The 22,500-nt window shown below is 43.3% G+C and overlaps 1 protein-coding gene across 2 annotated transcripts in view; it reads right to left on the bottom strand.

The window, feature by feature from the left end:
• Positions 1-1,642: 1,642 nt before the first annotated feature.
• bcam (basal cell adhesion molecule (Lutheran blood group)) overlaps positions 1,643-22,500 on the bottom strand; it is a 41,028-nt gene continuing 20,170 nt past the window's right edge. The window contains exons 2-17 of one of the 2 annotated variants that reach the window (XM_030784804.1): positions 11,285-11,409; positions 10,805-11,015; positions 8,006-8,088; positions 7,606-7,705; positions 7,227-7,409; positions 6,875-6,996; positions 6,162-6,309; positions 5,458-5,573; positions 4,863-5,004; positions 4,284-4,408; positions 3,889-4,045; positions 3,599-3,619; positions 3,006-3,026; positions 2,367-2,508; positions 2,112-2,211; positions 1,643-1,680 (exon numbers count right to left, since the gene is read on the bottom strand). In XM_030784804.1, the coding sequence (XP_030640664.1) occupies positions 1,678-1,680; positions 2,112-2,211; positions 2,367-2,508; positions 3,006-3,026; positions 3,599-3,619; positions 3,889-4,045; positions 4,284-4,408; positions 4,863-5,004; positions 5,458-5,573; positions 6,162-6,309; positions 6,875-6,996; positions 7,227-7,409; positions 7,606-7,705; positions 8,006-8,088; positions 10,805-11,015; positions 11,285-11,409 (1,799 nt within the window). In that variant the 3' untranslated portion in view covers positions 1,643-1,677. Of the gene's footprint in view, positions 1,681-2,111; positions 2,212-2,366; positions 2,509-3,005; positions 3,027-3,527; positions 3,629-3,888; positions 4,046-4,283; positions 4,409-4,862; positions 5,005-5,457; positions 5,574-6,161; positions 6,310-6,874; positions 6,997-7,226; positions 7,410-7,605; positions 7,706-8,005; positions 8,089-10,804; positions 11,016-11,284; positions 11,410-22,500 lie in introns of those variants that run through there. The other variant, XM_030784805.1, reaches the window with a different exon arrangement.

The following is a 22,500-nucleotide window of genomic DNA, read 5'->3' as shown; positions in this document are numbered from 1 at the left end:
TGTTAAGGAAACTCAGCCCGAACAGAACGTCCCCTCATGACTTACATAACGTCAGTCTTGTGGCTTCACTTGAAAAAAAAAAAACAACAACAACAACAACAAAAACGCAGTACGTACAAAATTATCATCATCTACAAACGAATGGCCTTGAGTCTGACCCATCAAACAGTTATGCAAATGGTTCATGCAAATTTAAGCATCTTCCGAATCTAATAAAAGGGGCGAGTGGTTTGAAAAGGAAACGAGGGAGCTTATTAAAATGCTCCAGGACAGGGCTCTGGACTGGGGAAATTTGGTAAAATCGCACCCTTGACAGGAGTCAGAGGGGGAGGGGGGGGGGGGGGAGAAACCCAGAAAAGCCTGCTGAGGCCTAACGGAGGATGCTCGGCTTGTGTTTTTGCTCCTTAAAGAGAGAGGAAAAAAAAAAAAAAAAACCCTCCACCTAGCCTCCAACCACCATCAACAACTAAGCAGTGGTTTGTAATTAGTGAGCTTTCGGTAAGACGTCTCAACAAGTGTCAGCTGCTCTGAGTGGAACCTGGAGGAGCGAGGAGGAAATGAAGTGATTGAGTTAAGGATGTTGTGACTCTAAACGGATATAACATCACCAATGTTCCTTTCCGCATCTGACCGTTCCCCTACCGCCTATGTTTTCACAGAGTACGGTAAAACGATTTTCTCACGCCATCATGCGGTTCTTTGCCCGTTGTTGCCTTTCGTTCCTTTCCCTCGTTTCACGCTGCTCAAAGTCTTTTGGTTTTAGCTTAAAAAAAACATGCATTCATTGTGCTATCTGGACTACAAAGAATATCTCATTTAAAAAGGGTGATCATTTGAAAGTGTAATTATCGTGAAAATATATTATGACTAAGTGTGACAGTCGTTGGTATTTTTCAGTAGTACTGAGCTCACGATCACTGGTAACCATGACAATCTTTGGGGTGACATCACAATGGTTTCGACACACAGAACATGTCCAATGGAGCCAGTCATTATCTAGCTAAAAAAATTAAGGAAAGTAAAAACGGCCAATAGCGCAAGTGCTTGACCATGTCCATGACAGGATGTCCATATATGGAATAAGTGTAGCCCCTGATACAGAAAAGACACATACAGCACAGTGTACTCTGCAGGAAAGACCCCAAAGAGGCAAATGTTCAGTATAGCACAACATAATCCAGCAAAGACTTTATTTTTTTTTATCTTTCTTTTTGGGGTAAATTTGGTTTTAGTCCTTGAACTAGTCCTGGATTATGCTGGCCATTCCTGACTGTATAGCACTATTCCACAAAATTATGATAAACGGACAGAGACTGAGCATAAATTGCATTATAAAAACATACTGGGTCCCCTACGAAAATAATGCCTGATTTTACCCCACCCACCCACGTTTTCATCCACGACATACTACCCCCATCACTTGTCCCCAACCCCCTAAATCCTTATGTTCTCCTGCATGCCACCTCAAACCATCACTAGATAACCACAACCTGTACAATTCAAATAAATTTGTATTCTTCTCCTGTCTCAAGTTGGTGCATTTCTCTCTCTCTCTCTCTCTCTCTCTCTCTCTCTTTCGCAAAAAAAAAAAAAAACTCCTGGTCATTTCTCCAGTATCTCCACTATCCTCCCCTCCTCTGTCTGCGTTTTCTTCTTCTTCGTCTTCTCTTCTGTTTATCACTGTGACAGAGGAAAAACAGAAACACAGAAAATGAAAGATGTCACCGGCCTCAGTTAAACACACCAAACCAAGATAACGGTGGGGCGCTTCACTGAGATAAGCAGAATTAACCGTAGTTTTCTTGCAGGGATTCTCTTCGCAGCTATTATATTGCCTCTTCTGACAATGTCTGAGGTCCCATTCATTCACACGCCGTGTCCTTTTCATATTTTAGTGTACACGTAACGTCAATAGAATCATACTAACACGTTCGACTCTGTCCCTATTCTGTTTTAACAGTTTCACCACATTACTGGAAAGGTTTAAATCCAGTGAGCCAGCAGAGCCACTCCAGGCATTAATGGCTAATGTCCTACCAATGTTCACTTTAATCAGAGTTCGGGAAACTTCAGTGACATATACATGTTCTGGAAACTTCAGTGACATGTACCTGTTCTGGTGGAGGTTTGTTCAGGAGTCCTGCTTCCTCATTAGGCTTCTCACTGGACTTCATTTCAACCACAATGTCGTTATTCACATCGCTAGATCCACTGCAGAGAGAGAGAGAGAGAGAGAGAGATGAGAAATGAGAGAAGATGAGAACATTCTGAAAGTCATCATCAGTGAGCCCGTTCTCACATTTCTCATTTATGACTCCGCTCCCCGGTTTTCTCCGTTTAACCCCAGCAGCTTTTCCAATACTCACACTTCTTTCTTGTCCTTCTTGCCGCAGGGCAGCTTGCCCTTCTTATTGAGGAAATAGAGAGCGGCCACCAGCAGCAGAAGCAGGAGAACACAGACTACCACAGCGATGACCACTCCGCTGGAGCCCCCTTGCTGTTTGTCCGCTATGATGTGGAGAGAGGAAGGAGGAAAGGCAAGGGGAGAAGACAGGAGGGGAGGCATGGGGGAGAAGAAGAGGAGGAGGGAGAGTGGGAAAAGGAGAAGAACAGCAAGAGAGGGAATTGGTTCATGGAGGAGATTAAGTGGATACAGTTAAGGGGAAGGTGGAGGGTTAAGAGGGTCATTTGGCAGGGGGGAAAAGGAGGTGTTTGGGGGGGTGGGTGTGGGGGGCGTTTAAAGAGGAGCAGTTCAGGGGTAGATTTGGGTGTGGTGGGAAGGGTGGAGAGGATATGAAGGGAAACAATGAGTGTTGTTTTGGTTGGTGGAAATGAGGCAACAATGGGAACCTAAGACAAAATGCTCTTAAGTGACCACTGGAGAAATTACACACCCATGCACACGTTTGACTAGAACATTCTAGAACATTCTATTCTCTCTCTATCTCTCACACACACACACAAAAACATATATACTTATATACATACACATCACCTTTACAGACCTGTTTTAAATACAGGAATTCCTTTGAAAAGCATTTGAAGAGAAAAAACATAGAGTTCCTCAATCCCATGGCAAAACCAAACATGGTATGTCAAAAAGCCAACCCACCACCACCAGAGAGCACGCACACACACACACACACACACACACACACACACACACACCACCCCATGAAGAATAAACAGCTCGACAACACACACAAGTGAGTATACGCTACCACGAACAGCATCACGGTGACGACACGAACAACACACGGAACCACACACAGTAGAAAGGTGAAGAGAAAGTAGGAAAAAAAAACTGAGACAAACACCCCAAGCAAAGAGAAAAAGAACAGAGAGGAGAGTTAAAATAGAACAGAGTCCTTTATTGACCCTCAGAAGGGGGGGAAAAAAGTTTAGTTGCAGCATCCACAAAATATAGGACGAACATCATACAAAGATGACAAACGAATACAATATACAATATGCACAGTGCTCGGTAACAGTTGGTAATATACAATGTACAGTGTCTGAACGCTAGATCATAGAATATGTACAAGACAGAGTCCTGAGAAGGAGGAGAAGAGGAAGAGAAGGACGGATAAGTGTCTACCTCTGTCAACGTCATTGTTGTCTGTGGTCTCTGCAGAGATAGAGAGAGAAAAGAGAAGGATATTTACATAGACGTCACATTAAAGCTGAACATAAACATAGTGAAAGAGAGAGAAAAGAAGAGGAGAAAGTGAGGAGAGCTGAGGTTAAAAAAAAGAGAGAGAGAGAGAGAGAGAGAGATGAGGGAAGAAGGAGGTAGAAAGACATGAGGAAAGAGAGATGTGGTAAGAGAAGAGGGAAGAGGGAAGAAAAAAAAAGGAAGTGAGAGGGGAGGTGAAGAGTGTCACAGGCTAGGCGGATGATTCTGACCTTTGAGGTTGACCTGGAACTTCTGCAGGTCTGCCCCATGTTCATTGGCTGCCTCACAAGTCACGCCATCCTTAAGAACTTCAGCAGTAGCCTTCAGAGTCACCCTGCTGTGTATCTTATTCCCTTCAAATGTCACCGACTACAGAGAGAGAGAGACAGAGACAGAGACAGAAAAAGAGAGATTGAGATGAAGACCGAGAGAAAGACAAGAAGAAGAAGAAGAAGAAGAAGAAGAAAAAGAAGAAAAAGAGGGAAAAGACAAAATGCAGTGAGTGGGCAGTGAAATACACACTCACACACACACACACACACACACGCATAAAGACACAACGTTTTACATGCTACACGTGCGCACATACTCTCAAACACACACACACCTGTTCACCAGATGGTTTCCAGGTAAACTGAGGTGCAGGGTAGCCCATAGCAGAACAGGTGAGCGATACCATATCACCCTCTTTCACAACTTCTCCATTTGCTGGAGTTTCAATCTCTGGCTTTCCTGAAAGAGAGTAAAAAAAAAAAAAACACAGAGTGAGATAGTGAACATAAGCATAAAAGTAGGAGTTGAGGAGAGAAGGATGAAAGCATTGACATGGGTGGGGAAGGATATATTGAGGATTATAGGATGAAAGAGAGAGAGTGAGTGATAGTGAGAAGGAGAGAAGTGCAGCTATTTGTTCAGTTTTATGGGATATCCTTATCTAAATCGAGACTGAGCGAAACCCTTCAGAACCATCTCTCTCTCTCTCTCTCTCTCTCTCTCTCTCTCCCTCAGTTCCTGCTCTTTGATGAAGTTAGTTAAGGGTATCCGCGGACAAAGTTTCCAATTCACTGTTTCAAATTCACATTGAAATCACATCACAGCTCAGAAAGTCGATGATGTTGTTCCTCCCACGTAGATATGGAGCATTATGTAGATGTCTAAAGCGTCTCTTATGAGGGGCCGTACCTACCTGACACGACAACAGTGATGTTGGCTTCTTTTGTCAGGCCGGGCACAGATGGCACCATGCCAACGCAGTGGTACACGCCCGCATCAGCTAGAGTCACAGATTCCAGCTGCAAAGAACCGGCCTGAGACAGCACCTTTGAATCCTATAACACACACACACACACACACACACACACACACACACACATACACACACATAGAGTGTCAGGCTATTGTATACAGTGTCCAAACGCACTTACACACTTTTTAGAACAACTTTTGTCATTTTACCCATTTCTGCAAGCAGTTAGGGGCAACTGTATTTGTACACCGGTCTGTTTATGGTGAGTGAGCAGATCAAAATACAAAAGGAAACAAAAAGAAAAAGGAGAAAGAGAAAAACAGTAACGGGGAGATAGGTCTGTCAGATTCCTTTATATTAAGTCAGACACTGCTGTGTCAGGTCACCACGGAGAAAGTCCGCCAACTTCCCTTAGCAACACAGAGTTGATCTCAATTACTCTACTCCGGCCAGAGTGAACAAAGCGGCCAAAAAAAGGGGGAGGGGGGAAGAAGAGAAAGATGGCAGGGGGAAGAGAAAGAACAGACAGACTCACCTTCTTCCACTGCAGAGTGTAGTCGTCTGACGATTTGGTCTTGCACTGCATCTCCACTGCCTCACCCGTCTTCACCTGCACTGACTGCTGCGGTTCAATCATGACTGGGTCCAGGTCTGAGAGAGAGAGAGAGAGAGAGAGAAAGAGAGAGAGAGAGAGAGAGAGAGAGAGAGAATACTGTAATTGTGTATCAGTCGTTTTCTCATGCAAAAGAAAAAAAACATTACATGCTCAATTACTAATTACATACACAGCATAACTAAAGAAGGTGGGGGGGGGGGGGGGTGTCAGTAAATAATGTATAAAGAAACACAGTAACAAATTTGGAAAAGAAAAGTAAAACAGCAAAAAAAAAAAAAAAAGCTCAGGGGATCATCAGTCCTTAGTCTGTGCTCTAGAGCACAAAATAAACTGCCATCAGCTTAAATGTAAGAAAGAGACAGAGACAGAGAGATGTATGAGTATGCTCATAACTCTCTCTCTCTCTCTCTCTCTCTCTCTCTCTCTCTCTCTCTCTCCCTCAAAAAAAGAAAAATCATTTTACTCAAACCAAGTAAATTAGGATTTGCAGTTATTCAAATTGTGTCAAACTGAGTTTTGTGAGAAAGCAGAGGAAAAACAAGTCTGGGATTACACGTGAGCATCTGTTTGTTTGTTTGTTTGTTTGTTTGTTAAAGAACTATGGAGATACACAGAGCACTCACAGTGGACGGTCACATCGACAGATTGAGTGAGCTTTACATCCGGACCGGCATCAAAATCCAAAGCTTCACAGTTGTACTGTCCTGCGTCGGCACGCGTCACTTTCCTCACAGTCAAATTCCCTCCAATCGCACCAGTTAGGGATTCGCCCTTCTCAGAGGGACACAGAGAGAGAGAGAGAGAGAGAGAGAGAGAGAGAGAGAGAGAGATGAGTTTGTAAATCTTTAGAATGTAAACTCAACAGTGTGAAAATGGAATGTTTTGCATTGTCCAGTGTGGAATAATAATAAAAACTCTTAGAGTCAACTAAACACTAGTCGGTTCGTAATGGATGCCATTTTTACATTTTTTTATTTTACTTTGTATAAATTTACTATTTATTACTATTTATTTACTGTTTCAACTACAATAATATGAGAATAAGAGGATACAATAATAATATAGCAACGAATAATACAAATAACCTATTACAACATTACACACATTTAAAAATGTAGTTTTCACATTGATCATTTACTGCCTGACATTGCTGTTAGTGTCAATGTAGTGTGGTCGTGCAACACTAGATTATTTAAGGGTTAGTTTAATCAATGAAGTCTAGTTTTCAAAAAGCTATGTGTTTCATAGCATTTCTAAGGGGAAAACTGGATGGAGTGCAGGGAAAAGACTCTGATTGGTTAGTGATAAATGACAAGTTTGCTGGTTTCTCCCTCACATCTTTCGAAAAGTCAAACTCGGGTTGGGGGTTCCCGTCAGTCTCACACTTCAGCATGACATCATCGCCTTCTTTGATTGGCTCCGTGTTGACAACAGAGAAGGTTACGTGTTCCGTGGGATCTGATTGGATGGGAGGAGGAGGGGTGGAGGTGGAACCACAGAGACAGACATGCAGAAGCAAAGAGTGAAAGAAACAGAGGAGAGGAATTGAAAAAAGAAAAAAAGATCATATAAACTTTGTCAAATGTTCAATACTGTAAATTACCTGTGCACAGGTTAGAATGTGTGTGTGTTTGTGTATGTGTGTGTGTGTGTGTGTGTGTGTGTGTGTGTGTGAGTGTGTTACTTACAGAGTAGGTTGAGTTTTAAAGTATCTGAGTTGTTCTGTAAAATTTTTCCATTGGGCATTCTGTATTCCACAGTGCAATGCAGCACTGTGTTCTTATCCGCCTTGGTCGGCCTCATAAACAGAGTACTGGTGACTGTAAACAGACCGGAAGGTTCCTTCTGCACAGACGGCAGCATGAACGTCTCTGAGAGAAGAGAAGAGAAGAGAAGAGAAGAGAAGAGAAGAGAAGAGAAGAGAAGAGAAGAGAAGAGAAGAGAAGAGAAGAGAAGAGAAGAGAAGAGAAGTTTTAATATAGATTTACAATATATCTGTCCAATCTTTTTGCATAGATAAAAAGCTGTAGACACTGGCGGGAGCAGATCAACTGAAGATCTACTCACTCTCATTAGTGTCCTTCTGCACTTCAGGCAAAGGAACAGAGTTGTTGTACCAGATAATCCGGGGCTGTGGATGCCCATTCCTGCTAACACACTGTCCCACCTGCGCAACACACACAAACACACACACACACGATTACAAAGGGCTTGTGCCCTTGTATTATATCTCATTCTATTTTAAGTACTATCATTTCAGCACGACCAGTAAAAATCATAATGTTTTTAATATAACAACACTTTGTTTTTTTTTAAATCTGAGTGTTCTACGCAGAGAGCTTAGAGGTGAGAAAGAATAAAGGTTTACACCCTTTAATCCAGCTGTGGATGTAGATTAGTGAGTCAGATTTAGATTAGTGAGTTAGTTAGATCTAGATGAGCGAATTCTCTGCTGCCTCACACTCACCTCAGACGGGGCTGGGCTGTCACCCTCAGTATCGATCAATATGCCGCGGTCATTACTTTTGATTATAGGTTTTTCTGGTGCAACTGTGAGAGAGAGAGAGGGGAAGAGGCAGGGAGAGAGAGATAGAGAGAGAGAGAGAGAGAGAGAGAGAGAGAAGGATGTTAATTTCATTTAGTTCATCTGAGCTTTAGATTTCTTTAACAAAACACATTTTTCTAAACAGTGATCTAAATGATGATCCAACCAGCCATCAGAAATACCTGTTGAGAAGGCAAAGACAGAGGAAAGGATGCACATGTGTGCGTGTGTGTGCGTGTGTGTGTGTGTTTGTGTGTGTGAGTATAGTGCACTTTTCTCGACACAAACAATACACACAGGATCATACACACACACACACACACACACATCATGCATATTTTGTTGAGATATACTCCACAAAATATCAACATAAACAAACACCAACATAAACATACAACTCAAACCCCTCAAACAACATACAACCAAATCCCTCTATCATCAGAGTAAATATTTCTACAGTTAATATAACAAACTGGTTTGACTGATATGAACTGATAAAGGCCAAAGAATCCGAACCAAAACTCACTCATAACAGTGTTCTCTTTCACGTCCTCTCTGTCTCATTTACTTTCTCTACTTCACTTTCTTTCTCTGTCCTGCCACACAGCCACACACAAGGTCACTATATCACATCTGATGATCACATCTCTCTCTCTCTCTCTCTCTCTCTCTCTATATATATATATATATATATATATATATGTTTATATATGTGGGGGCCTGAGTTATATATATATATACACACACACTCGTACACACACACACACTCTGTGAACTCCAGCACTGTGTTGATGTGTGCCAGTTTGATGGGAGCCTGGGTTTTAGCAGTTACAATGCATCATTATTACCCTGAGACAGGGAACAAGGACAGGAAATGCAAGCAGACAGACAGAACAAAAGACAGACAGACAGGAAATGGATTGAGGATATGGATAAATGGGTGGGGTCAGAGGCTGGTGCCCCTCTCGTATGCACAGCTGTTTGGGCAGATGGCAGTGGGAGAGGATGGGAGGAGGATATGTGGTATTGTTTGCCTAGTACAGTTTGTGGAGCTCTTTTGCCCGCTAACCCCATTAGCCTGGCTACTGCAGGTCTCTCTAGGGGGGAAAAACTCATTGTTCCAAAAGGCAACAGCAGCCTTCAAGTTCCCATTCACGGTGGTTATTGCCTTTCTCAATTGGATTTAGAAGAGTCCAGAGAGCAGAGCACCAATCTCCAGGGCTAAGACTCTCATACTGAACAAATACTGTTTACATCTGTGAGTCAAAAAACCTCTGTACACCTACAACTACACAAAACAACATTACTGTCACTTAAAAACACACTGTACACCTACAACCACAAATTACACAAAAATACATTACTGTCACTCAAAACCAACTGTACTTCAAACTACACAAAACTACATTACTGTCACTCAAAACCCACTGTACAACTACAAACTACACTCAGTTACAATGCTGTAACTTAAAACCCGCCGTACAACTACAAACTACACAAAACTACATTACTGTAACTTAAAAACACAATGTACACCTACAACCACAAACGACACAAAAATACATTACTGTCACTCAAAACCAACTGTACTTCAAACTACACAAAAATACATTACTGTCACTCAAAACCAACTGTACTTCAAACTACACAAAACTACATTGCTGTCACTCAAAACCAACTGTACACCTTCAGACCACACAAAACTACATTACTGTCACTCAAAACCCACTGTACAACTACAAGCTACACTCAGTTACAATACTGTAACTTAAAACCCGCCGTACAACTACAAACTACCCAAAACTACATTACTGTAACTTAAAAACCCACTGTGCACCTTCAAACTACACAAAACTATACTACTGTTAGTCAAAATGAGTTGATCTTCTCCTTTTTTCCCCACAGTGTACAGCCATCAGGGGGTCTCTCGGGGCCAAGGACAGGGGCCAGTCCCAAGCTGTGGTCAGCGATCATTAAAAGTTACGCTGAACCCCAAACGGCCCGTTGGTTTTGTGCCCTATGGTCATTTTTTTAATGTGACATCTATCAAACATGACAGGTGCAATCGCACTATTAATCAATGGAGCCAAATGCAATCTTCACACTCATAATTGACCTCTGGGTAAATTATTACACTTATCACTCCAGGCTAATAAATCAAATTAAAACTGTTTTCGCTATATGTCCCTTATTGTGGGTGTATGTAAAAAAAAAAAAAAAAAAAAAAAACAACAACAAAAAAATAAAAAAGACCAAAAGAAGGTGCTACTGCACAAAACAGAATAGTGAAAAATCAGCCTTTAAATACATTGAGTTTAAACACTTTAAGGTCCTGCTTTGCATCTAGATTCTTACTATGATAAGTCCAGTAAGGATTTATATACTTTGCACTGGGAATTATTTTTCAGTTGAGAGTTGACAATGTGTTGCTTTTCTACAACACATTTACATTGGGACTGTTACTTTTAACAGTTATACAGATCATTTTAAATGATTTCATAATTATGTTATCAAAACTGTGTAAATAACGTATGGTTAAGCTAGTCATTAATGCGCGTAGGTCGACAGATATCACACACAAGTCCACAGATATGAATCTTTTGAAAACTGGTACGATTCTCTTTCCGGAAACAGGGCGTTAAAAAAATGAATTGCAGAGACGAGCAGACCGCCGTCGCAGTTAACGGCGAGATCGTGTTTTGACGGCAGAGCGACACTCACAGAAGACCTTGAGTTGGGTTTTGGCCTCGCTTGATCCGACGACGCCGCTGGCCTGGCAGAAGAAGCTCCGCTCGTCGTCCGCCCTCACGGAGGAGATGATGAGGGACATGTCATCGCCCATGGTGGCACGACCCGTCAGCGGCGTTCCGTCCTCGGCCCGGCTGGTCCCGCCTGAGCTGAATGCTATGCGCTTCCTGGTTGCGGCTATCTCCTGCGAGAGAGAGAGAGAGAGAGAGAGAGACAGGGACATTAAATAAACCAATATATGATAAAAAAGATAAAAGAAGGGGATGAAAGGAAATGGGGGATGAAAGAAAATTTCAAGAAAAAATGTAGAAGTCAAATAAACAACGGCAAACGTTCAGGAAAACGAGACATAAACATAAGCAAGTACGTGTGTACGCAAAACATGCGTAACATGCTCTCTCTCTCTCCCTCTCACACACACACACACACACACACAGAGTGCGCAGTACTCACGATGTACCACTCCACGAACAGTTTGTTGGGCTCAGGGGCGGTGACTTTGCAGGGCAGGGTCACCGTCATCCCTTTAATCACTTCTACTTCAGGTGTCACAGCAACATTCACCGAGGCCTGAGACACTGCAGAGAGAGAAACAGAGACCCGAAGAGAGGGGTAGAGAAGGGGGGGGGGGGGGGGGGGGGGGGGGGGACAGACAGAGAGGGAGAGTCAGTTTCATACATATACATTGCATTCCTCAACATCTGAAATTTGCATTAGTTCAGTCAGGTGAGCCTCTTTTTTTTTCTTTTTTTTCTTTTAACTGTTTTCACATGTGTTACGCTGTCAAAGTGTTTGTTTTCAGTGAACTGGAAAGTTGAAGGAAGGGGCCATAAACTGCTACTATCACTCAACATGCACCTAACACACGCGCGCAGTCAAACAGCTCCCGTAATAGCCTTGAATTTAAAAGAGACATGTTAATGCTAACAACACAACGGCTATTGTTTGCTCAACGGGCTGCACCCACATGCACAGAGCCAGGTGCAGAAAGAGAGTAAGAGAGAGAGACAGTTAGATAGAGACAGAGAGAGAGAGAGAGAGGTGGGAGGTAAGAGAGGAAAAAGGTAGGAATAGCAAAAAAAACAAAACAAAAAAAAACTGACGACTGATGTTGAGTTCAGCTTTACTGATAACCTTGGGATGATACTGTGTAGGGAGGCGAGGCCAGGCCTGGGTCAGTCAGTCTCTCTCTCTCTCTCTCTCACACACACACACACACACACACGCACACACACACACACACAACCACACAAACACACACACACACACACACAAAGACACTGTCCTGCATCAGTAAAAAGAAAAGTAATGGCCTAGAACAGGGTTACACACCTCACCAAACACTTAAAAACAGCAAGGTTCAGTGAGATGTGATAAAAACCTCTCAAGTAGAACAAGAATTCTAGTTCTTCTGAATAGTTTTTAAGCACAGAAACATTATCATGCAGGGAACGTTCTAGAAAATCAATATCTCGGGAGCACTAGCCTCCCCTCGGAGAACGATTCTGAAGTACAAGAGCATTTGCCCGGGAGAACAGACCCAGTAAAGCATTGGATTCAAACGGCATTCTGATGCCCCTTCCACTAGCGCTTTTGGGTTTTCCACTCGCGCTTCAAAATTCACCGCACGCTCTCGTTGATACGGGGATATGCGACATTATTTACGGATCAAATTTGTCACTTAGCTTAATCTGTTTAAAATGTGGATGTGAGGGTGAGAAGGGGAGGTGGGGGGGGGGGGTCGGTGGGAAGGTATGATGTGCCTCGTCTCCTTTAGGTTGGTTTAATTATCCACTGAATGGTTAATGAACTGCTCTAGTGTCGTTTTGGTGTTTTCTTAAGTCAGGTCTTTCTCAAAGACCCTCCTGCCCTACATTCTCTCCTCCGTGAGAAAGGAATGGCAAATACAGGAATAGCTGCCCTCCTTGCGTGTATGTGTGTGTGTGTGTGTGTATACTGTACAAATGCCAAGAATGAAATGTGAGTCAGTTGCTGTAACACCAGTGCATGTTTCTGTGCATGAACACAATTTCAAACCACTTGTATATGCTTGTATGAGTGTGTGCGTGCGCGCAAACGTGCATGAGTGTGTGCACGCGTGCGTGTGTTTTCACCAAATATGTGTGCATCTGAGTGTGGTGGAGGAACAAGTGTGTGTTTCCTTGTGCACTGCCTGAGTGGTGTTTGTGATTGTGTGTGTGTGTGTGTGTGTGTGTGTGTGTGTGTGTGTGTGTGTGTGTGTGTTACAGTTTGGTGTGTGGGTGTGACATTCCATCAGGGTCGTTTGGTGAGGCCTTTGACCACCTCCCAATCCAGACTAGGGTCAAAGATCAATCAACTGTTGACATTCTCAGAGGAGATCTCCCTCTCTGTTTCAATCTTCTGCTCAAAGTGTTTCTCTTTTCCGTTTTTCCCTCTGACATTAAATTACTTTTCCCTGTTCCTTTTTTTTTGCACTCATCGCTCACTCCCCTCTTCTATCTCTCTCTCTATCTCGCTCTCTCTCTCAGCAGGATATAGAGTGGTGTGTTGTTTTCTGAGCAGCAGATAAGTGGACAGCCACTTTGTGCTATGGCCACACACTAAGAACAATGTTTCCGGAAAGAGCCACTTGTGTTGCTATTACAACAGGAAAAAATACATGTATCACACTTGACATAAGACAAATTACACAAATCTCTAGGTAGTATTTACCTTTGCGACCAGTGCCCTCTTAAAAATAACTATGCCTAAGAGCATAAGCTAAAAAAAATACTGGTTCATGGGCATGGCAAACAAATGTGTGTGTGTGTGTGTGTGTGTTAAGTATATACAAAAGAGCCCAGGTAAGTAGTTCACAACATGACAGCAATGGACAATCCTTCTTTTTCAATCTACTCTCTCTCTCTCTCTCTCTCTCTCTCTCTCTCTCTCCCTCTGTCAGGGCAAATAAAGAAAGCCTTGGTCTGATCAATGAATTCTACCCCCTTGGTTCTGCCCTGGGAGCAGCTGGACAGACAGACCGGGGCAATTATGGGGGTCATTAGTGCCCCCCCCCCCCCCCATTCAATCTGACTCTCAGCAGGAGCTGGGTGGAGTGTGTGTAATGTGTGTGTGTGTGTGAGGGTGTGAGCTGGGTGGGGTGGCATTGGGAGGGGGTTGTTAACTTTCAGGGGGAAAGATAATCGGATTTAAGGAAAGAAAAAAGGGGAGAACGAGGGAGAGCAGGAAAGCAGAGGACAGATGGGAACGAGACGTTCCGACTGTGATCAACAGACACGCTGACAGACCCTCACTCACACACACACACACACACACACACACACACTCTCACGCACACACACACACACACACACACACACACACTTTCATAAAATATTAATTGGGTGCATTAGCCATACACACACTGTACACTAATGACTCCATACTGTACAAAGGTAGCTTTACACACACCCTGACACTGAAATTATTGCAACACTAAAAAAAAAAAAACAGGACATTCACACTTGAGATGAGCAACACATGAAAAGGCTTTTAACACAGTGAGATGTCTTTGCCTTCCAGTTAGACTTAAACACAGACTCTGTAACAATCAGTAAGTGCTTTGACTGTAACCATTACCTTGACCACCACGCAAACACATGCGCGTGCACACACACACAACCACACTCACGCACACTCACACATACACACACACACACACAGCCACACACACACACACACGCAAACACACTGCGCACACAGCAGGAGAACAGACACTCTCATTATGAGATGAACCAGCTGCTTCCCCTCTTCACTCCTTTCTTTCTTCTCTTTCTCTCCCTCTCTCCTTTCCTTTTTTTTTCCTTTTCCATACGTTTTACGTCCGTCCGACTGCCAGCGTCCACTCTTTCCAACAAATGATATGTTTTCATTTCATAACAGCGTACGTCCTTTCTTATTCTCCGGCCTCTCTGTCAATGCCGCTGACACACACACACACACACACACACACACAGTGTGGGCAGTGCATTAGTTTGATGGATAGAGTGTGTACATTACTGCTGTGCTGGGTATATATTGTACACTATGTACCAGCAGGAGGTTGAATCTCACTGTCTTGTCTCAGACACACATACACACCAGACTTTCCACAAGCAAAAAGGCAACAAGGCTTCGATTATTTATGCACAACGTAGGAGTCACAGAGTGGACTTGGAGGTGAACGGTGGGGTCTGAATAGACTGTGAGATAATGAAGAGAGAGGAGAGAAAGAATAGTGTGAAGGTCAGGGTATCTGAACATTTGTCTTTCTGGCTAATCGCAAACAAGATTAGTGGACTTTTTTTTTTTTCTGTTGGCAAAACAGATAGGGAGCGAGGTCTTAATGACAGAGATAGTGAGTTAGACGTGCGCACACAGACACACTGACATCACATGACATCATTATGTTTTTGAAATCATTTTTTATCACTGAGTTTTTATCATTGCCTCTGAATGACAAATTCTATCGTTATGATGACAACCAGAATGGTCGTCCAGCAAGACATAGGTTAGTGAGTTTGACAACCACTCAACGTGTGTGTGTGTGTGTGTGTGTGTGAACCCAGTCCAACAGACAGTACAGAGAAACGATGTTCGCACATTTAAAGAGGCATGCGGAGCCAAATCTAAACCACACATGAGTAACAAGCAAAAGCTAAACAGCCACAAACTCCAAGATGGTGACATAGAAAACCACCGTGGGGCCAAACAGTTTCCTCTACACAATTTCTACCTCTGCAGGATGGTATCTGAAAACAGTATTCATAGGCACTAGCTGTGTGTGTGTGTGTGTGTGTGTGTGTGTGTGTGTGTGTGGTGGTGAGGGTCGGGCAGAGAGGGCCATGTAAGGCTGGTCATCAGTCATCACAGTTGTGATGAGACAGGAACAGGTGCAGGAGCATGAAAAAACAGCTGCTGGTGCACACACACACACACACACATATACACACACACTGTTAGTCACAAGTGGGGACAGGGTGGTAGGGGGTTGGTTGGTTGTGTTGACGCAGACAGACAAACACACAGAGGGGAGGCACAGACAGAGCACAGTGAGAGAGAGAGAGAGAGAGAGAGAACATGCTAGAACTGAAACCACGATGTTGCCCGTGATTTGAAACATACAGGAAATTGCTACACTGACAGTGTATAAAAAAAGAAAAAAAACACCAGACGCTGGAAAAAAACCCCAACAAAAACCAAGAATTCAGCTCTTTCCAGGATGTAAATAATTCCAGCATAGTAACTGAAGCCTCTAAAACACACACACACACACACAAACACAAACACACACACACACAAACACAAACGCACACACACACAAACACAAACACATACACACACACACACACACACACACACACACACACACACACACATTCCCAATCTCGTTCACATCCTAATGCAAATAAACCTTTCTGCTTGGGCATCTTTACAGTCTGATTCTCAAGACATAACTAATCAACACATGATATCTGGTAAGACACAGCCAGACATGCGAGTTGATCCACAGTGTCTGCTTTTCAAACCCAGTCAATCTGGCCTCGGGCCACGCTTTTTTCTGGGTTTTTTTTCCTTTTAACAATAAAGATCCACTGTCTGTGACTCCTGAATCAACAAAAAAAGCAGATAAACCCACACGACGTGATGAGACACGATGGGGAAATATTAAAAAAAAAAAAAACCCTGTGTCCACAGATTCAAATTCAAACGTGATTGTGGAAACGAACGAAGAAAAAAAAAAAAGGGAAAACACACATGGGATGCAGGTGTGGTGTGGTTATGCAGGTTAAGTAAAGGTTTCCCGCCAAAAGGTGAAAAAGGTTAACAGTCTTTGTTTAAATGTTTGAGGTTGAGGGTCTGATACTAATTCGTTTTCTTAGCCAATTGAGGAAAAAAAACGCTGTGTGGCTTCCTCTTCAGAAAACTAGACAAAATGCATTAATATAATGTACCAAAGCCAACACAGGACAGGACAGAATGTGTTTATTTGGTGACTGCTGAAAAATTAGATGTTTTCCTTAACCAAGTGTTGAGTAAAGTCTCGTTCTTAGAGGCAAGTTTGATAATGCTGATGTAGACAGAACATCATAAACATCCAGACAGTTGTGATCATTTAAATGGAAAATGTCCTAAAGAGACTTCATTTAATTAACCGTTGAAATTCAAAACAGACCTCCCTTGTGTCCATGTAAATGTGATAAAAAAAAGGGCCATAAAATTTGGCCAAACTTGTGCTGCAAAGCACTCTCTCTCTGTCTCAGTGGTTTGATGTCATGAAAATCAAGCTCTTCTTCTTGTTCTCCCTTTTTTTTCTCTGATATAGTGCTGGGTAAACTCTCAATTCTCTCTCTACGTGTGTGTGTTTACAGGCTTGAGCCAAACAGTGTGAAGTGGGCTACAAGGTCAACTCCTTTCTCCTCCTTTGTCCTAAGACGCATTCCGTGCCGCCAGTCCAGTCGTCCTGACAACAGGGTCAACAGTCAAATCCATTCAGACTAAACATCTGACCTGTCTGAGCCGCTGTGTTAAGTAGTGAGAAAGAGGGATTTGAGGGAGAGAAACTGAGAAATGGTAGAAACAAGAGAGAGGCCGAGAGAGGCAGAGAGAGAGAGAGAGAGACTGAGAAAGAGAACTAAGATCAAAAGAGAGAGAGACAAGGCCAAAGTTTGAAACATCTGAGGAGAAGAAAGAGATCGAGCATTAACCTGACAAGAACATATTGGAGCCTGGGGCTGTTACACTGTACACCAGAATTCTCAACCGCTTTTGAGTTGTCGAGTATAAATGAGCATAAATGAATTATAGAAACACACAATGAAACAGCCGGGGCGGGTTTTTTTTTTTTCAGTTAAATATGCGAACATGGTCTCCCAAGAAATCAATGCACCAGACAGATTAAAATGCATTTGACACCATCTATTCATAATTCATGGGTACTTTGGATAGCTAGAACTTTTTGCCTACAAGAGTTACTGTGCTCGGGCTGGATAAATAATTGAGGGACGATGTTTCGACTGCGATTTAGACGGAAGGTTTTTTTTTTTTTTCTTTAAGAGTAAAATCATAAGGCGAAGCTGTTATCATCTGAGTCTTGTGAATCTTCAAGCCTGTCCTAAATACAGAGAAATTTCTATTAGCCAATAAACCAGTGCAAGCTTCCATCACTCGGACAGCTGAGAAATACTGCTGAATTTGATTACAGCCCTTGATTCTACCTAAAGCCGGAAAGGTCCGGCAAGGGAGCACAACTCAATTTGGGGCTGTATTAAAATGAAAGAGCTTTCAACTGAACTTGAATATCAGTAAGGGGTAAACACACAATTCCCATTACAAGAACAAAAATGGAGACGTGAATCTAATTAGGGAGCGTCACTAAAAAGATGAAAGAGTCAAAGATGTAGAAAAAAAAAGAAATTGTTAATATTTGATAGCGAGGCACTTCTCTACCACTCTCCACAACCCCTATCCTTCACTGCCCTTACTCACACACACACACACACACACACACACACACCCCACGCCCCCCAGGCAGTCCAATTAAAGTCCCTCTTTTTTTTTTTTTTTTTACCCTCTCTCTCCCAATCCCTCTTTCCCTGGGAAAGGGTCCAAATGTGAAAATGAAATTTGGAGAGGGAAATGAGGTGAAGCGGGGGCTGGGAGATCTGCTTTTCAAATATCAAGCAGAGAAATGGACAGAAAGACGGAGCGAGTGAAGAACGGAGGGCTGCGGACTGATGGACACACTCATACGAAAACTTCACAAACAAATACAAGTCAGGGGTAGGGGGCAGTGAAAGATTAAACATGAACAGAAAGCCAATAAAAAATAAGATGGCAAAAAAAGGGGAGAGAAAATAGAGATGAAAGCAGAAAACTAAAGGGGGGGGGGGAGATAATGTTTAACAGCGAGAGAGTCTGAAAGCTTTAACTCAATTCCTCTCTGAAATTTCTCATTATTTTAGTAAATGAGTCCCGCTAATAGGCTGGGGATAATATGCATTGTTTAGAAAAGCAATTCGCCAGGAGAGACTGCTGTTAATGGCTGCAGAGTCAGTAATGGAGGCACAGAAATGAAGCGAATTAAGTAAGGGGGCTCTCAGAGAGAGAGAGACAGCACGAGTGTGTGTGTGTGTGTGTGTGTGTGTCTGTGTGCATGAGAGAGAAAGAGAGAGAGAGAGAGAGAGAGTGACAGAAACGCAGAGAGGGACAGACGAATGACAGAAATAAGGTGATATTAGGATGTGTAGTGCGGTAGGTTTGCTGAAGGGTTTGCTGAAGAGGTTCTGTGTGAATGTGAGTGACACTGCTTGCTCCTCTGCTGCAGACTGAAGAAAGCCTGCCACTCTGCTGAATGCTAATGCAACGCACAAAGCTAGAGGAGACTTCACCATACATACACAACCACCTCAGTTATGTCATTGGAGAGCTAATTTAGGAGAGAGAGAGGGAGAGAGTGTAGGGAGAGAGAGAGAAAGAGAGAGAGAGAGAGAGAGAGAGAGAGGGAGAGAGAGAAAGAGAGAGAGAGAGAGAGCTCTGAGTCAGAAGATGAATAGCAGGGCCATGTGAGAGAGACATTAAAACTGAAGCTAATCTCACTAAAAGGGTTAGGACAGAGTGCTGCCCTCACTTTCACTCTCTCTCTCCCTGTCTCTCTCTCCCTCCCTCCCTCCCTCTCTCCTTCCATCTCCCACCATTTCACTCTCTGCATACCCTTCCTTTAAATGAAGGCCCCACCTATCCACCCCCTCCCCCTCTCTCTCTCTCTCTCTCTCTCTCTCTCTCTCTCTCGTTTCGTCCCTATCTCTTTCCAAGCCTCAGCGTTTTAGCTCTCTGTGGTTGTGTTGTTGAATTGCTGATCTTGGTCTATGTTTTGAGTTCCGCAGACTGCGGCTAGAAGCGTGTTTTGAGTTCTGAGCTCCGTGTTTGGAGTGTGGATAACAAGGACGAAAGGTTAACTCGGTAAAAAAAAAAAAAAAAATGAAATGTGTTTGAATAAACAAGGATTTGTTTCCATGCAGCTGTTGTTATCATTTATCAGAGGAAAATGACTGTCAAGAATGAAAATAAACATGACCTTGTCCTCAGATTCCTAATTTGGTACCAAGTCATCAAAGAATGGGTGCATATCGACGTCTGTCCTCCAATAACCTTTCTACCCTCTAACTACTCTTATAACCTCTCTTTCTTTCTTTTTCTTTCTTTCCCTCTCTACTTCTCTCTCTCTCTCGCTCTCCTATTTTCAGTCTCTTCCTCTTTCCTTCTCTTCCTGCTGCTTCACAATTCCACCACATTGCTTTTTGATACTGACATGAACTTCTCAGTTCAAATTCAGGTCTGATTCCAGCCAGACCACACACACAACCGCGTACACACACACATTCTCTAGGCATGCACACACGGGTGCGCGCCCACACGCACACACACACACGCATTCTCTAGACACACACACACACACACACACACACACACTCATTCTCTAGACACACACAAACATACACACTCATTCTCTAGACACACATGCACACACACGCATGGAACTCCCACAACTCTGTCTCGCCCTCCCTGCTGTCACCATGCTGGCCTTAATGTCAGTCTGCTGACTTTAGTTTATATCAGCACTTCCTTCTCGCTCTGTCTGTCTCTCTCTCTCTCTCTCTCTCTCTCTTCCTTTCTCCTTTCTGCTCTGTTTCTATCTACTCTGCCCACCTCTCTGAGTTGTACATTCCCGCACTTTGGGGTTCAGCTGACAGGATTATGCTGTTCTCCTGAGTGGGGCACTCATACACTCTCTACATGAGGGCAAAGTAAACAATGGCATTGAGAAACAGAGCAGAGAAAAAGGGAGGGAAAGAGAGAGAGAGAGAGAGAGAGAGAGAGGTCCTGGAGTCGCAGTGGTAATGGTACAAACTGAAATGTTGGCTTCCCCTCTCTCTCTCTCTCCCCTTCTCTTCTCTCTCTCACACACACATACACACACAGACACACACATTAACACAGCTGTGCCACCAGAAGCCTGCGACTTATCCAAGAATAATTATTTGTCAATCACTCCCTATACCACATACTTAAAAATCTGTCTCTCTCTGTCTTTCTCGCTCTCACTCTCTCTCTTTCTCCCTCTCTCTCTCTCTTAGGCTGGCACTGGGCCTATTCCATTTAGACAGGAATCCCTTTAGGCTTAATGAGGTTTCAGCTTGGCAAGCCAGGATAGCGTGGAACGAGAGAGAGAGAGAGAGAGAGGGAGAAAGAGAAATCAAATGCCCGTAGCCACTCATGTCTGACTGTATAGCCCCGGAGCAGCGTCTCCCCGAGTACTACCCCAAGGGAACGAGAGAGAGAGAGAGAGAGAGCTGAGGGTAAAAAAAAAACAGCAAAAAAAAACCAGATAGACGGAAAGGTAAATGAGTAGGAGGGCCGTCTGGAAAACACAGTACGTTTCATTCAATTATCCTAATGTGTAAATCTATTCTCATTGTTTAAGTAAATGACTGAAGCTGATGTGTGAATGTAATATGGTTTTGGCGGAGTAAATGATCAGTTGTTAATCTAATACTGGCGCAGAGAGAGAGAGAGAGAGAGAGAGAGAGAGGGGGGGGGGGTTCAGTTATGGCATTTGGTTCCCCTGTCGCCATGGTGAAATATGAGCAGGAAAACGTAAGTGGTGGAGAGAGGGCCGGGCACACACAGAAAATGGGGGCAGGAATATTCCCCAGGGAGACCCTTACTGTACAGCATGTCATTAAGATCATTTTTGTGTGAGTGTGCGTGCATGCGTGTGTGTGTGCGTGCGTGCGTGTGTGTGTGCGTGCGTGCGTGTGTGTGTGTGTAAATGAGAGGAAAGATCAGGGAAAGCAGGCCCAGTCACAGGAGAGTAACAATGAAAGGTTGAGGTTTTTTGAGGTTTTTTTTGCTTTTTTGGGGGGGGGGGGGGGCTGACTTACAGAGAGGGAGAGAAGGGGGGGGGGGGTAAAAGAGTGGGGGCCAGTGTCTGTGTCCTGCTGTTAAAGTCACTGGGCAGTTTGCACCATGCTGCCATTACAATCAGCCCTGCACCTGCCCTCTAACCCTCTCTCTCTCTCACACACACACACACACACACAAAACTCTATTTCCTTCTATCCTGTACTCTCCCTCTTTCCTCCCTTATTTCTCTCCTTCATTCACCCTCTGTGTTCAAATTGTATGTGTGTTTGTGTGTGGGTGTGTGAAGGGTTTACAGTACTAACAGAGAAGCAGTGTGTTTGAGTCCTGTAAACATTTACCTCAAGCAAATACATGTACTGTTTACTGTTAAACTGTTTACTAAGCACGCATTTCACTTCTGAAACATTCTTTAACTGTTTTTCCTTCTGTGCTTTCATCTGTCTCCATTTCCTGATATCCAATTTCCCTCACTTTTTCACTCACCTTAAGTGCGTTTAGTCTCTCTGTCTCTCACTCTCTCACACACACACACAAAAACACACATATATACACGCACACATATACACACAAACACACGTGCACACACACATACACATATACACACACACACACACACACACATATACAAAGACAACCACTGTTTTGTTTTTTTTTTCTTTTTCATGTGGAGACTCATCCTTCTATTCCCTCTTCTCGTTTACGTTTATGGCCCTTCTCCCCTGTTTTCTGTCTTCCATTTATCT

The sequence above is a fragment of the Chanos chanos genome, chromosome 9, assembly GCF_902362185.1.
Source record: "Chanos chanos chromosome 9, fChaCha1.1, whole genome shotgun sequence".
Taxonomy (NCBI): Eukaryota; Metazoa; Chordata; class Actinopteri; order Gonorynchiformes; family Chanidae; genus Chanos; species Chanos chanos.
The sequence above is the reverse complement of the archived record's forward strand: the minus strand, read 5'-3'. Positions and strand labels throughout refer to the sequence as shown.